Here is a 17080-nt window from a genome sequence, read left to right as displayed (position 1 = left end):
AAAGTTTTTGAGGATATAAATATAAATAAAATTAACTATTATAAACTACAATCCAATTGATATTTAGAATATATCCATAATTAAATTAAAATAAATCTAGATAGATTCATTCATGATGAATTTCCAAATTTCTTATTTGTGGAAACCTTATAAGAGGAGATGGACCCCCTCAAAAATTTTAAAACTTTTCATTATACCTTTAAATTTTTTTGAAATTTTTGATTAAATCCCTTGAGACGACCAGCCACTAGCAGTAAAAGCTGAATCTATAGGTATGGTAGTAAAATAAAAGCATGAAAATACCTGGAAGTCTCTGAGGATGAGTATAGCATAGCAAATCCCATTTTCACCTTCTAGAGTTTGAACAAACTCATCAATCAAAGGATGAAGAAGGTTGTAGTTATCAGATACTGCCTTTGCCTCTAAATGGTATAGATTGTAGAATTTGGCTTTGCCTTGGATCAAACTTCACCCCCGATGGTAACCCCGGCAAATAGTCATGTATTCCCTCATCTTGGGAGCATATGTTATGGCCACATGAAGGGCAAGCAATGGTTGAGATGCCACAACGGATTTTGAACTCGGCGGTGGCGGAGTTATTGCAGCATGTCATCTCTCTATTTCTTGTTGTTGTGGTGGTGGTCTTATTATTATAGTTGTTTTTATCCCATAATAATGGTGAGCATTTCACCCACTTCTGCAACAAGCTCGAAGAAACCTTTTTTTTTTCTTTCTTTATTCATGTTTAGCTAAGGAATTTATTTATTCCATTTTTTATCTTTTTTTCTTCTTAAAATATATAAATTTTTTGGGATATGATTGAAAAAGCTTGAGTGTAAACTGAAGTTTGTGTTTGTTGTAGTAGTTTGATTGTTGAGGTCATTTGGGGTTAGGGATATTGGATCATATTAGGGTGTTATAAGGCAGGGAGAGTTGAGATTTTTTTTTGGAAGGGTTGATTTTGAATTATAAATTTTTGAGTGAATTAAAATGTAATTTTGTTATTGTATAAATACAAAATTTTATAATTTTTAAGGGATTAGGCTATAAACATTCTGCTTTTAGAAAGGACATGATTTAATTTTAAATTTTAGGAGGGGTCGAAATATAATTTTATTATTAAATTAATTTAAAACATTATAAATAGGCAAGGGATTAAAGGGATAATTTTTCAGTTTTGGGGGACCTACCCTCTAGTTTCGCCTTTGTCACCCTATTAAAATTTAGAATTTAGTCTCTCTATTTTTTATATTTTAAATTTTAGATCCAACTGTTAACACTATTAAAATTATTTTGTTTAATTTAGGTTCATTACAATATTTTTTTAATTACATTGCTACCAAGTGTATATTTTTCTTATTTCAAAATGTCACACTGATAAATTTAACAAAAAAAATATTAACGATCAGGGACGACACCAAGGGAGTAAGCAAGGGCATTGGACCCCCCCAAATAATAAAATTTCTTTTTAATCCCTTTAAAAATTATGAAATAATATATTAATACAATGATAAAATTATACTTTGACCTCCCTAAAAAAGTATAATATAACCTTGCTCCCCTAAAATAAATTTCTTCACGTAATTTTGTTTACATCTATAGTTTTTCATGTAATTTTGTTTTGTTAAATTTATTTATGAAAATTTATTAATATATTCTTTAAACTATTCTTTAGAAACTTAATTTAAGATCACATTATGCAAAATTTTAATTATCAAAAATTTATGTGTTTTTTTAATCAATATATATTTTATATTCTATAAAACGATATTGTTTTTGATATTTGAGTTTGAGTTTTCATGTACAATATATTTTATCACTACATCTGAGAGTAGCATTTTTAATATAGGTTTCTTTTATGTTTGTTAAATTTAGATTGTTTGAGGTTTTATATATGGAAAGATATTTAGTGCATTGTCGGTAAAGTTTTCAGACTCTACAAACATGATTAGAGATTGACAAGTGTCCTATAATGTATAGTAAAATATTAAATATTTAATATTTTAGAAAAAAGACACGTGACAAAAATTTTAAAACTGCTTGTGAAATAAAAAAAATGCTACCAATTTACTAAATACTAACCCTTTATATATTTAAACTAATTATTTTATTTACTTTTAAATCATTTTAAATTAATATTATTATTTTGTTTTAAATTGAATAGTAAAAAGTTTGAGAAAATAATGATAAAGACGACCAATTTTCTATTTATTTAATAGTTCAATTCAACTCGATCTTGTATTTAATCATAATTCAGTATAATTATGAAATACAGAAAAATCCAAATGACTTAAATGCCCAACATATAATGGACTTAGTCCACTCATATGGGCTTCATAAGTGGGCTTTGCTTTTAGTTCCTAACTTTAGTTTTCGAACTTGATTCTTCGTTAAGAAATGTTAATACTTTATTATCAGTACGGAATTTAGAGTTTGAGTCTCATCATTAATACTGTAACAAGTATGAAGTATTAGAGTTCGAGTCTCACCAACAAACCATTTTATTTATTATAAAAGAGAGAGGCCTAAATATCCATAATAGTTTGAGAATTAGATCAAATTCTACTATTAATCTTTTATGTTTTGTGTAAGTTTTAGATTTAGTCCTTATTCTTTAATTTGATCGATTTTAGACTTTATACTTTTAAAATTGATAAATTTTAGTCTCTATACTTTTCGAGTTTTGAAATTTTCATGAGTAATGTATAGAAATAACAAACTAATATAACATTACATATATGATAATATGCTTATCTCATCAAATTTTGGAAAATAACAAAACTTAATGAGCTCTGAAATTTTAAATTCTTAAAATACAGAGACCGAAAACAACCAAATAGAGTAAGAGACTAAATCCGCAACTTACACATAATACATAAATTAATACTAAAATTTGACCGTCGATGCCCATAAAGAGGGAAAGATGGTAAATTTCCCATAGATTTTGGAACAATTCAATGTGTTTCATTAGTGTTTTATTTACCCTCAAATCCACAATATATGGGTGAAAAATAAAGGACAGGCAGCAAAATTGGATGCTGATAGATATGGTCCAAACTAGCACTACATGTAGCATCAATTTAGTGTTGCAAATTACATCAAAATTTGTTTTAGCTGTGGGATTTTTTTGGGATGGTGTGTTCCATCCATTGCAATAAAAATAAAGTTGATATTCCAATGCTGAATTTGCCTCGTCGTAAATTGACACGCAAGAAGAGGAAGAGAAGAAGAAGAAGAAGAAGACCCACAGTTTCAATCATATCCAGCAGGTTGCTGGGTAGACAGGAGAACATGCACAGCTTTCTAAATTATGTTTGAAAGGAAAGCTTGGCCTAACTCTGTAAAGCAAACAAACAAAGCTAGTTTATTGAGTGCATTATTTAGTGGCCCATTATGTTGGAATTTTTGGTTTATCACCCTTTCAAAATTTGAATCTTCCAGATGGTGTTATCGGGTGTAGTGCTAAGGCACGTTGGATTTTCAAGAGAGAAATCAAGTTCAAACTTTGAAGATGACATTGTTGAAAGAGGCAACTATGAATCTTAAAAGGATTAATCTTTGTAAAATGAGCATAAAGGATAAAAAAACAACAACATAAAGATAAATTTAGCCCTTAACGTTTACATCTTTTGTCAAATTGACCCTTATTATTATTTTTAATTAAATTTGATCCTCAACCTTTTAAAAAGATTTAAATTTGGCTATCAACCTTTTCAAAAAAGAAGTTGAATTGTTGTTTTTTAAACAAAAATACTGACCAAAATATTAAATAACGTGACAGCTCATATGTTGATCCACGCGAATTTGAGGGGGTAGGCAGGGGCATTGACTCCCCAAAATATAAAATTGCTATTTAAGTCCCTTATAAGATGATTAAATTTATTTTTAATTTATGGTAAAATTATACTTTAGCCCCCCAGAATGAAGAAAATTATGTTTAATCCCTTTTAAAATGATAAAAATTATAAGTTAATACATTTATAAAATCATGTTTTGATCTCTCAAAAATCTATTATTCAATTTCAGTCTCCTAAAAGAATTCTAGATTCACCCCTTTTCATGTGTACTTCATTTTTTTTTTTACAATTTTATTAACTTCTTTAAAAATATTATTATTATTTTTAAATTATTAATCGAACATGGCATATAAGATAATTAGTACCTTGTCAACATTAAATACATACAAACTACTGCACGAGTTGCTGCACTAACATTATTTTAAAAAATTATCCTTTTTAATCAAGATTTCCACTAAAAAAAAGTAGATTGACAGAAGAATAGACATTGAAGGCATCGGTTAAATGTTTGCAGTAATGTGTGAAATTTGGGTTTTAAAGCAATAGAAACAAACAAGGCATGCAAAATGACAACCTAAGCAACTCTGAGGCCTTGATCTGAACTATGGGTGTTGTCCAATGTCACTTTCCGAATTGATGTATGGATTTCATTTCATGTCTCTAACAAGTAGTGCAATAATAAAGCTTGCAGAATCCAAGAGCTCCATTCTAATAAATGGCAACCTACTACTTCATCAATGGATGACATTTGAGTGACTTGATGAACCAAGGAATAAAATAGGTACAACACTGTAAAATCTCATAGCTCATACCTGAGACCCGTCTAACCAGTTTTAGCAGGCAATGGTAGATAATGGGTGAAACTCTGCTTATGGTAGATAACTGTTGTCTTTTTGTGACAAGAAAGAAATTTCGAAATTCAAAAATCCGAAAAGTACAAAAATTATAAACTATGATTGGTTAAATTAAAGTACAAAGATCAAATTCACAACTTACATAGAGTACAAGGACTAATAGCAGAATTAGAACCCAAAAAAGATAGAATTTGGGTTTAGACTAGGACACGGTGTAGTAAGGCAGTTGGTGGACATAATAAATCTGCAGCATCACTTTCATTAGTGTGGGAATTCAAAATCATTTTCAAGACCTTAATTGTTAATACAATTTACAGTTTGGTCCATTAACTCCTTAATGAATCTATCTTTTTCACTGCGAAAATTTCATCCCCAAATCTCTTTTCTTCCCCACTAAACCAAGCCTGTAAAAGCAAAACATCAAGTAGGGTAACAATGAAAGGCAAAAACTTGAGAGCAAAAACAATTAGGGGCTGTGTGTCTCACTTTGTGACCTTGTTTTTGCAACAAGCTATGGGGGTGAAAAAATATTTTTTTGTCAAGCTACACTTCCTTGATCCGAGCCGTCTTCGTAGTAATAAGGAGTTAATTTCCCGTCCTTTTTGGCAGCCTTCAGCTGGTTCTCAGCACCGGCTTCTTGCAGCAACTTAACCACCCTTCTCATCGACGGTCGGTTGATCGGGAGTGTACTTGTACAAAGGAGACCGATGTTGAGGACCTTACACATTTCTTCTTTGAAACATGGATTGAGTTTGGAATCGAGGACATAGTCCACTCCTTTTTGATCTAGAGTGGTGCAGACCCACTTTACGAGGTCCTTCTCGCCAAACTCCGGGTCGATTGGGAGTCTGCCTGTGACTAACTCGAGTATTACTACTCCAAAACTGTATATGTCACTCTTCTCGTTCACCCGAAGCGTATACGCATACTCTGCACCAAAAGTTTTCATAAGACATTGCAAACATTAACGTTTTCAATTACTAGATTGATAATAAAGATAATCAACAAACCTGGAGCAATGTAACCACAAGATCCGGCAATGACAGACATAGACTTAGCAACCTTTCCAGCCGCATCAACCACCTTGGCAACTCCGAAATCCGCCACTCTAGCGCCAAAGTCACCATCCAATAAGATATTATTGGACTTGACATCCCTGTGCACAATCGGAGGCACACAATCATGATGCAAATACGAAAGTCCCTCGGCTGCATCCACGATAATCTTGTACCTCGTCGGCCAACCGAGTGAACCACTTTTGCAGCTATGCAGCAAATCACCCAAGCTACCATTCGGCATGTACTCATACACCAAAAGCTTGCAATCCCGGGTAGTACAAGAACACCATAACTTAACAATGTTCTTGTGCCTAATCTTCCCTAATGTCTCAACCTCAGCTTGAAACCCGTCGTCCTGAACCTGTGACTCAGCATGACCTTTCTCAAGATCTACACTGTCACAACCCTTTTTCAAACCACCCCAAAGCTTCTTCACGGCAACAGCCTCACCGCTACTAAGCACGACCTTGTAAACTTTACCCGAAGATCCTCTCCCTATCACATTATCTTCATCAAGACAATCCAATATCTCATACTCACTAAAACCCAATTTATGGAATGACATTAAAGTCCATTTAGACTTATCAATGGCCTTAGCTTTCTGATAATTCCTATATTTCAAGTAAAACCAAACCACACCAACAACAAACACCAAACCAGCTAGTATAAAAATGGATCTAAGTAACCAAACATAACCTTTATGCTTATCTTCATCCTTACCACCACACGAACCACTATAATTCCCACATAAACCAGGGTTCCCCAAGAAGCTGTTTTTGTACATGTCTTTATCGAACAAAGGCGGTAACTCACCAGATAACAAATTATTCGAGAGGTTAAGCTGATTAAGCTTCAAACTCTGCAAAGCGAGTGGGATTCTTCCGGTTAACTGATTATCGGACAAGTCGAGATAATTCAACACCGATAAGCTACCGATTCCATCTGGGATTTTCCCAGAAAACTTGTTGTTAGCTAAGTTCAACTCGTTTAATTTCTTCAACGAATCGATCCCATTAGGCAATTCACCTTCTAATTCATTCCCATGAAGATCAAGGATCCCTAATCCATCAAGGTTTACTATACCTTTAGGCAATGCCCCATTGAACTTGTTGTCACTAGCAGAGAGTTTAGCTAAGTTATTAACTAAACCGAGTTCTTCAGGCAAGAAACCATTGAACTCGTTTCTAGATATAATCAAAAGGGACAAATTTGCAGCATTTGCAATTGATTTCCCAATTGGTCCAGAGAACGAGTTGTTAACGAGTTCAAGTAAATAAACATGGGGGAGACCCCAAAATCCGGTGGGTATTTCGCCGGATAATTTGTTGTAACCGAGTCGGATCCGATTCAGGCTCCTGCAGTTGGCTAAACTCGACGGTATTTGACCTGAAAACGAGTTGTATATCATTAGCATCTCTTCTAGCTTCCCTTTCTCGCATAAGCTGGGTGGGATTGGGCCGGTGAATTGGTTGCTGGACACATCGAACCATCTGAGCGGTGAGTTTTTGCCGAGATTTTGAGGTAACTCACCAGTGAGTCGGTTCTGAAAGATTCTGAGTTCGTACAGAGCTGGTGAGTCAGCGATACTCGATGGCAATGTTCCTTCCAAGTTGTTGGAGTAAAGGTTGAGACTTTCAAGTGGTAGCCGAGTTAGCTCGTCCGGAATCTTCCCAGTTAACCGGTTCATCGACACGTCGAGGAGTCTCAGGTTGGTTAAATTCGAGAACCCGCGAGGTAACTCGCCCGTCAACGAGTTGTTGTAGAGCTCAATCTGAACTACACTGACCAACTCCGTGAGCGAACTCGGTATATTCCCGACCAAATGGTTAAGTGCAAGGTCTAAATCAGCAAGTTTCTTGAGTTTCCCCAGTGAGTCAGGTATCTCGCCGACTAAATTACACTCGGTGAGCCACAAAATCTCCAAGTTGGTCAAGTTCCCAAGCTCCGGCGGGATCCGACCCGGACTAAACGGGTTGTACGACAAATTCAACATTTTAAGCGTACTAATGTTCCCCAAAAAAGCAGGGATAGTCCCGTCTAGCAGATTGTAAACGAGGGACAAAACCTCGAGCTTCTGAAACCGTCCAAACGACGCCGGAAAATCACCGGAGATATTATTACCGGTCAAATCAAGGTATTTAAGATTAGGGAGGTCAGCCAAAGTGTGAGGAAGCTCACCGGTAAGAAGGTTCTGAGAGAGATCAAGGTGGACGAGATTTCGACACGTGGAGATGTCGGGTATGGTGGAATTGATATTGTTGAAATAGAAGCTAATGTAGGAAAGGTTTTGGAGGCGACAAAGGAAGGAAGGGAAAGGACCGGCGAGGTTAGCGTTGGAGAGGTCAAGGGAAGTGACGGAAGCGGTGGCGGCGTCGCAAGAAACACCGCGCCAGTTGCATGGAGTGGGGTGGCGAGGGTTCCATGAAGAAAGGGCGGAGTCTGGGTCGGAAAGCGAGGATTTGAGTTGGAGAAGGTAGAGACCTTCTTGGTTGAGAGACAGGGAAAGTGAAGGGAAAGTGAAGAAGAAGAAGAGGAGGAGGAGAAAGGAGAGGAAATGGAAGAGCATTTTTTTTGGGGTGGGGGGTAATGGTGGAGGAGGTTAGGTTTAAGGGTTAAGGAAAAGGAAGAGATTTTGGGGTGAATATATTTGAAATTGAAAGAGGTGAAGAGAGAGGGGTTTTGAGTGACAAAGATGGTGTTCTGCCATTAGAGAGACATGAAATGAATGAATGCGCAACAGAGTGAGAGAGAAAGAGATGATTAAGAAGAAGAAGTGTAGAGAGCGTTATGGTGGGGTAACTTAAAAACTGTATTTCCAATTTTTTTTATAATTATATTAAATATATTAATTAATTAAACTAAAACCTGCATATAATGCATCCAATATGTAGATTTTAATTACGCATAATAAATCTCGAACATAGATATTCAAACTTATCATATATAGTTATAATTCAAGATGGAGCTTGAAGAAATACATATTTTAATTATGCATAATGAATCTCGAACACATTCGTTCAAAATTTACCGCACATAGTTACAGTTCAAACTTAGATATTTATGACCCACCATGTATATGGGCGCAGAGCATTACGAAGGAGACAAGGAGATAAACTGAGATGTATTTAAATATGGGCGCAGAGCAGAGGCAGAAAACAGCAAATGTGTTTTGTTGGGAGTGTTTTTAGAGCATGATTGATGGGGTGGTTGTTGGTGTTGAGTGTTCTGGGAGTCACGCGTGAGAACTGAAAGCCCTTTACTAGTGTGCTGCAAGAGGACGACGACATGTTCAAAGCTTTTGACGGTTTTTGACCACTTACACATCTGGTTTGAACCTAGTTTTGACCCATGCAATTTTTCTTACGTCGAAACATATCATTAAATCGGATCGATTAAATTAAGAATTGATTAGAGATATCGTAGATTAAATAAAAGTTCATCAAATCAGATAAATTGATTGAATAAGTTTGAATCAATTAAATTTTGAGAATATTGTTAACAAACAATTCTTAGAGTATGGGGTTTGTTACTTTGTTATAAGAGTGAATTTTTTTCCAAATATCATTTTTAATTAAAATTTTGAAGTTTGGATTAGGATTAAGTTTTGATAAAATTATTAAAATGTTTTTTTAATTTTATAAATATTTTCTATATTTTAATTACAATAGTCTGAACTTTTATTAAACTTTATAATAATTTATTTTTGTTTTAGTTAGATATGCATTTTAATTAATTTTTAGAAATTAAATAACATTTTGAGGTGACATCCTATAATAGAAAATTTTTCATTTAGGCTCTTTAAATTTTTAAAATTTTAAATGAATAAAGATAAACTTGTACTTTGACCCCAAAATTTATTTAATCTTTTAAAATTTATAAAGATATTTGCTACTAAAATAGTAAAATTGCAATTTCACTGTCGTAAAAATTACAATTTAATTTCGACACCCCTAAAACTTTTTTTTAGCTTCGCCTCTGGTGGCATCGGTCTTGTTACTAGTGCAGGAGAGCATGAAGCATGTTTATCATTCTATTTAAGGATTGAAAAGAATTATAAGCAATTTTAAGTATTGTTTAAAAAATATTTTACAAATCGGATTTTTTTAATATCTTTTTGAGTATTAAAATTTTAAATAAAATGGAGTTGGAATTGTGCAAAATTTTAATTTTAGAAATAGGCATAGGTACCAAATCACTACCAATATCTTCATTGATAGTAGAATGTAACTTTATAGTTGAGATCAATAAAATGGAAAGTGAAAATTCCATATTTCTTTTTGTTTTCACTTGTCATGAAAAAATTGAGTGTGGAAGAATGACATGTAAAGTGATTCCTCCCATAATTAATTATAACTTGTAAGTTAATTTTCTTCTAATCATGGGATAAATTTCAATTATTTGGAACTAGGTCACACTTAAACATAATGCCTCCTTTGGTTATTTATGTAGAAATATTAAAAGATAATAATTTTGATGTTTCTTTCGAGATTTATGACCACTATGTTCAACACTTGTTGATAAAGAAAAATTTATTTATTATATAAATATTAAATTAATTTATCATAACACAAAAATAATTAATATAATTTTAAACTTAAAATTAAAAATAAAATAAAATAATATTTATTGAAAATAATAATAATAATAATCTATCAAAGGTACAATGCTTTCAAATAAGTAGCTATCTAACTTGTTTCAATCTCAACTAGAAACACTTGAGACTATAAATTGAATTTAACTTGAAGAAAGAGGAAAATAGATGAAACCTTTGACCATTTTCCATCTACTTCTTTGTTTTTCATTTTATACTCAATGGTAATTTTAAGGTTGAATTAATAAATGTATATACAAACTTTAATTATGAAATATTTTTACTTTCAAATTAAAAGCGATAACGGTTCAGTTTGGAGAAAAGATTGTATGAAACAGGGCGCCACGTTATTCTATACTATTTTCTAATTATTTAATGGCATTTCAACAAAAAAAAATTCATGTCATTGATACATAACTTTGGTAATTCTTTTACCCTAAACAGACAATAGGAGAAAGGTGTAACACCCCTAACCCTTATCCGTCGCTGGAATAGGGTTACGGAGCATTACCAAACTTTTCAAATTAAATATGAGGCCCAAAATATGTGTTAGAAACAAATTCAGGACTAAACCGGGTACTCAGAAAATTTTTTCAAAAATATCAAAAATTTTCAAAGGAGCAGAGGACACACGTCCGTGTGTACAAGCCATATGGCTCACATGGTCAAGAGACATGCTTGTGTATCAGGCTGTGTGGATATTCGAAATAGGGGCATACGACCATGTCCCAGTCCGTGTCCAAATTTAGGTGCTTACTGACTTGAGTCACATGACCATTGCTATATTAAGGTGCAGGGGTCACACGGCCAAGTCACACGCCCGTGTGCTAGGCCGTGTGTCACACACGGATGAGACACACACCCGTGTCTCTGCCCGTGTGAAAATACCTTGAGCATTCTGTTTTTAAAATTTTAAGTTGCAGGGGACACACAGCCAAACCACACGCCCATGTGTTAGCCGTGTGGACTCAGAATAAACCTTAAACATCAAGTTTACCATTCCCTGCAATCTTGAACACTAAGTAACTCAAAAACCATTTGTTCAACCAATTCAAAACACAATCAAATACAATTAAAACATATCAAAACGATAATTCTAAATACCTAATCTATGTACCTTCATAAGTATATCAATCATATTATTAAAACTTATTAATAGACATCATTCCAATCTAATTTATTAACATATTTATTTCAATCCAAATTTACGTATTTCATGTTTATTTATGCACTAATTTAAAACATGTCATACCATCACTTTAACATAAACACATATTTGTATGTATAACCAACCAATATTAACTTATAATCTTATTTACAATCAATCCACAAAATAGTTAACATTTAGATGCCCTAGGTACATGCCGACACAAAAAGGAATAACATCACCACGTTTAAGTTCGGGACAGTTGTTGGATGCTGAATCAGCGATCAAACTTAAACCTGTGCACGGAAAACAAAACCGTACGCTGAGTATAAACTCAGTGGTATTTCTATAATCCAAATAATTAAAGACAATATATTATAATATATATTTCATCACACAATAACATTAGTCATTCAATTCATCAATTCATAAACACATCATTCATAACATATTTAATTCTCATCACTTGCTATTTCAAATCTCATACTTGCTATACAAGTAGCTTTTCACAATATGATACACAATTCATGTGTCTCATTTTCATTTCACATTCAATGTTTTCCAATACCAATCATAGTATCATTTCATTTAATTACACCTATTAACACGACTCGAACTCTGATGGATACACGGATCCAACCAAAACACACCAATTTGTTACCCAGTACCTCATCGATAATTTGAAGTAATAAATTGACACATAGTGTCTCATCAGCTAAACCGAAGTAAATTGGCACCCAGTGCCTCATCGACTCAAAGTCGAAGAAATCCCTGAACTCTTCTAATCCTATGGCATGCCATTTATATCCGACTCAGCCCGATACAGTTAATAGGGTTTAATTTCACATTTCAGATATAATCAATATCCAATACTAATTTTTCATATAATCACATAATTGCACATATAATCATTTCAATTCAAAAATCAATCCATTCAATATATATATCTACCAATTCAATACATTCAATCAATTATCAAAATATCAATTACTTACCTCACACTTACCATATACATTAAATAAAAATTACAACAATTAATAAATAGTTTCGGATTATAGAAATACAAACCAGAAATTTCGAGCTATTCATCGTCAACTTTATCTTTTCCCTTTTTAGTTGAAGATTTCGGCACAACGTTAGCTACGGAATTAAAACAATTAAAATTCATCAATACAATACAATTCAATTTCACATTGAATATTTCAATTTTTTATTCAACATTTGCCTAATTTCTAATTTAGTCCCTAAACCGAGACTAACTTTATTTCTTCACAATTAATTCTATATTTTCATTCATTTTTCACTTTAAACTAGATTTAACTCTCTAATTTCACTTAAATCCCTAAATCTTGAGATTTTCACAATTTAGTCCCTAGTACTCAAAATTTATAATTTATTCTACAATTCAATCCATTTTCATTTCTAGCTTAAAAATCTATCAATTTAGTCCCTAATACTCAAATTATTCAACATGAACAACATTTAATAATTTAATAATTTCTAAAATTTCAATATAGGTTGGGTTGTATTTAATACGAATTTTAAAAACATAAAAGTTACAAGAAAATTGACTAAATTAACTAACCAATTAAGCTTTGAACCCTTGAAACCCTAGTTTTTCTCCTCCTTTCTTTCTTTTTTCTTTCCTTTTCTGTTTCGTTTCTTTCTCTCCTTCTTTTCTATTTCTATTTGTTTTTCTTAATTATTTTAATATAATATAATATACATTTAAGATTTATTATAATATTATATTATATATTTTAACTTTAAGTTTTATAATAAAATACACATATGCGGCCTCATTCAAAGCAATTGGAAGAGTTGCTTATTTAGTCTCTTCTATTATTCTTTAATCTATAATTTAACTTTCACCCTTTATGCAATTTAGTCGTTATACCTAATTACTCTTATTTCATGTAAAATCACCTAACCAAAACCTAATTAACTGCACAACTAACTTTGTAAATATTTTTAATAAATATTTACGAGTCCATTTTATGACAACGGAGTCCCAGAAATACACTTTTCGACACCCGTAACTATCGGGTCATTACAAAAGGATTCACATATGATTTTAGGGTTTAGATTAAAAAAATTACCGAATTAAAAAAAGGGTAAAAGATAACCTAACGCCTCCATTCCATACAATTTTTTCTCTTCAGTTTGAACCGATTTTGAAATAAAATTCCGATTATTCTTTCTCTTCAGTCAAATCAATATTCAATTTTTCTTTGGCTATACTTATAATATATCATCTACCTTCCAAATTTTTAGGTAATGTGGAATAAATGTTTTTTTTTTCCTCATCTACCTTCCAAGCATTTAACTTGTAAGAATTGGGGACAAAGCTCAGTAAACACTGAGCAGAGTAGGATCCAAAAGGAAATTTCTAAATTCTTGAATATTTTTGAAGAAATTAATACATTTACATACAGTGGACCCAAAATTTTCATTTTATTTAACTTTAGCTGGCAAAAAAGAGCAAAATTTAAGATTTACTGCCCTCTATTTTGGGTATTTTGACTTATAATTTTCATAATAAATGAACATATAACATGAGAACCGTGATTCTATTTAATGTTTTCCCCAGCCATTTATAACAGCTCTATTTTCATCTTGGTACACTCAATTATTTTTCTCACTTCTCGATTTTACTTTTTATAAGTTTTGGTATTTTTCGTAAATTTAAAATTTTTATATTTTTATTTTTAGTAATTTAAGTCTCTTTACTTTTCTGAATCTAAAATTTAGATTCAATTATTAACATTGTTGAATTTTATTATTAAATTTATCGGTGTGACACTTTGAAGGGAAAAAAATACTCACTTAATAGTAATGTAACAAAGTTGTAATTAATTTGAATTTAACAAAATAATAATTGGACTTGAGTTTTAAAATCTGAAAAATAGAGAGGCTAAATTCTAAATTTATTAAGAATATTATGACATATTTTAACTCTTTTTCGGTTAATTACTTTGTTAGAATATTTATAATGATTCGATATGCAAAGAAAATAGATAAAAGAGAGGATCACACCAATATTCAATATAACGAACACGATATCAATACTTGTAGAGTCGAGTGATATAGGATTTGTTATCTCTTAAGTCTAATATCCAAATTTTATAAATAAAATAAACGACATAAATATTAAAATTATACATTAATTTTGATACAATTTGCAATACTATATATGAACTTTAATTTGGTGTATTTTTATACATCAAATTTCAATTTTCTTCATTTTCACATTTTACTAATCTCATTATCTATGTGGCTCAATTTGCCGTTAAGTCATATGTAAATTACAGATATGACATTTTATTAGTTTAAAACAAACTTATTTCCATCTAGATTTTTAAAAATATAGATTTATTCGGAGAAATAATAGACCATTTTCTCAAGTTAATTATTTTTTAGTCTAGATGGAAATAATTTAAATTTGTTTGTTTTTTTAACCGAATAAAATGTCATGTCACATATATAACGAGATTAGTAAAATATGAGAATTGAACAAAACTAAAATTTGATGTGTATAAAACACGAATTAAAATTTGATTTTTATTTTTTAGAATAATTTCATTATATGTTCTGATCATATTTGTTTTTTTTTTACATAATGCTTAGAACTATCTATAGTCTCTTTCCAACCCATAAATAGGAGGACAATATGTTTCAACGCACTTAAACTCATATACTCTTACATTGATAATAATATTTATGCCGATCAAACTAAAACTCAATCGAGAATTAAAATTTAATTGAAACAGGATAAAAAATCTTTCAAATAGAAAAAAATACAGTAAAAACTGTTGATTTGTTCCAAAATTCTCCTATTATTTTTTAACAAATTTGTCGGTTCGCTAATTCCCACAGGATTCTGGATTCTCTTTTTTAAAATCTGAAGTAGGTGAGTTTTTTTCTTGAAACCAACAAAGCTCTCTGTGAAGATACTTGCCTTAATCATGTGGTCAGTTTTCCAGGAAAATGAACACTTTAAAAATGAATAAAAGCAGTGATGGAGTAAAAAAAAATTAGGTTGAAATTAAATGATATATTTTTATTATAATTTCATTATTTTAATAATTTTAAAAATTAAATTAAAATTTTATTATTTTGAGAGAATTAAAGTATAATTTTATTATTATTAATTTAAAATTTTATAAATTATAAATGGTTAAATTAAAAAAAATTTGTCTCGACAGTTTTGTTTGCCCACCAAACAGTGTTTCTTCCATCTATTTCTTTAATATTTGTGAAAATTTTTGTTACCTAAGTTTATTAATTTTCATTTAATTTTAAAATTGTAAAATAATTACTAAACAATTTAAAAGTTCTCATTAAATCATTAAATTATTCAAAAATTTATTTATGTCACTGGATTATTAATTTTTTATTTATTTATTTAAAAAGTATTACTAGTGAGTTTTAAGTTACGATTCAATGATAGGTAAAGTAAATTAGTACCCATCGACGAGTAGAGCATATCTTAGATTCAAGTCGATCTAACGGTCAATATCGGAGATTAGAGAAAGTTGTTTGAATTTTGATTTGCATATTAATAACCTATTTCGTGAAAAAAATTAAATTGTAAAAAAAAGGAGAATGAGAGCTTTCAATTGGTGCGAACATAGAATGTCATACAATAACGATTTTAACAGACCAATAATATAAATAAAAAAAACTTTCGAATATTTTAAAATTAAGTAACCAAAACATAAACCTACCACAAAACCTAATAAAAAGAAGTTGCTAGGGTTTACAAGGTACATAATTTTATAACATATAAATACATAAATTGATACACTATGAGTAAATAATATAATCTAGTCCTTGAAAGCAATTTTCAGTGAGCGTTTACTTAAAAGCAAAGTGTAAGTCAACAGAGGCACTGGTTGATGATAGTGGGAATCTGGGCTATCTATCTCCATCACCATCCTCTTCATATTTTAAATATGATATGGAAATATCACCTTTTAAACACCTAAATTAATAAATATTTTTATTTAGATAAAGTGATCAACACTTGTACTTGAGTTAATAAAAAACAATAATAGTCGAATGAGTCTTAGTTCGATTGACATGGGTATTATTGTCAGGAGGGCTTGAGTTCAAATGTGTTAAAACACATTATCCTCTTATTTAAGGGTTGTGAGGGACTATAAATAATTTTAGATACTATAAAATTAATATTAAAAAAAATAAAAAAAACGATAATATTTTTATTTGGAGATAAATGGAACCCACTAATCACAGCAAGTACTGCATATATTTTCCAAGCTGGCGGCTCCGACTGATCCCCTTTGCCAATGCCCATGTTGCAGCACACTGCCTAGTGCTTTACCCACCACTGTTTTGGACCTTATTCAATATTGTTTGTATATGTTAATTTGTTCTTGGTTAATGTAGAAAAAGAGTGAATTTTAAAAGAAAGTACTTGCACGAGTCTGGGATTTTGATATTTGCTTGCAATTAACAATTTCTTGTTCGTGTATGTGAAAGTTGGAGTGATTATAGGATTATATTTGATGTATTAAAAGTGTATGATTTGTCGAAATTTTAAGGTTTTGGAATATTGAGGTGCTACATATAATCCATGTTTACATATAAAAATAAGTTTTTAATAATAAAAA

At 31.2% G+C, this 17080-nt stretch overlaps 1 protein-coding gene across 2 annotated transcripts; it reads right to left on the bottom strand.

The window, feature by feature from the left end:
* Positions 1–4732: 4732 nt before the first annotated feature.
* On the bottom strand, positions 4733–8477 carry LOC105776168 (receptor-like protein kinase HSL1). Of its 2 annotated transcripts, XR_001127889.2 has the most exons (3): positions 5662–8477; positions 5138–5581; positions 4733–5055 (listed from the first exon to the last, which is right to left on the bottom strand). XR_001127889.2 is itself a non-coding variant. In XM_012598683.2 (2 exons), the coding sequence occupies exons 1-2, from the start codon at positions 8273–8275 to the stop codon at positions 5190–5192; spliced, it is 3006 nt and encodes a 1001-aa protein (XP_012454137.1). In that variant the 5' UTR covers positions 8276–8476; the 3' UTR covers positions 4733–5189. The 2 variants fall into 2 exon arrangements, 1 of the variants encoding a protein (XP_012454137.1); XM_012598683.2 differs by having other exon boundaries at positions 4733–5581; positions 5662–8476.
* Positions 8478–17080: the final 8603 nt, after the last annotated feature.

The sequence above is a fragment of the Gossypium raimondii genome, chromosome 10 (genome assembly GCF_025698545.1).
Source record: "Gossypium raimondii isolate GPD5lz chromosome 10, ASM2569854v1, whole genome shotgun sequence".
NCBI lineage: Eukaryota > Viridiplantae > Streptophyta > Magnoliopsida > Malvales > Malvaceae > Gossypium > Gossypium raimondii.
The sequence above is the reverse complement of the archived record's forward strand: the minus strand, read 5'-3'. Positions and strand labels throughout refer to the sequence as shown.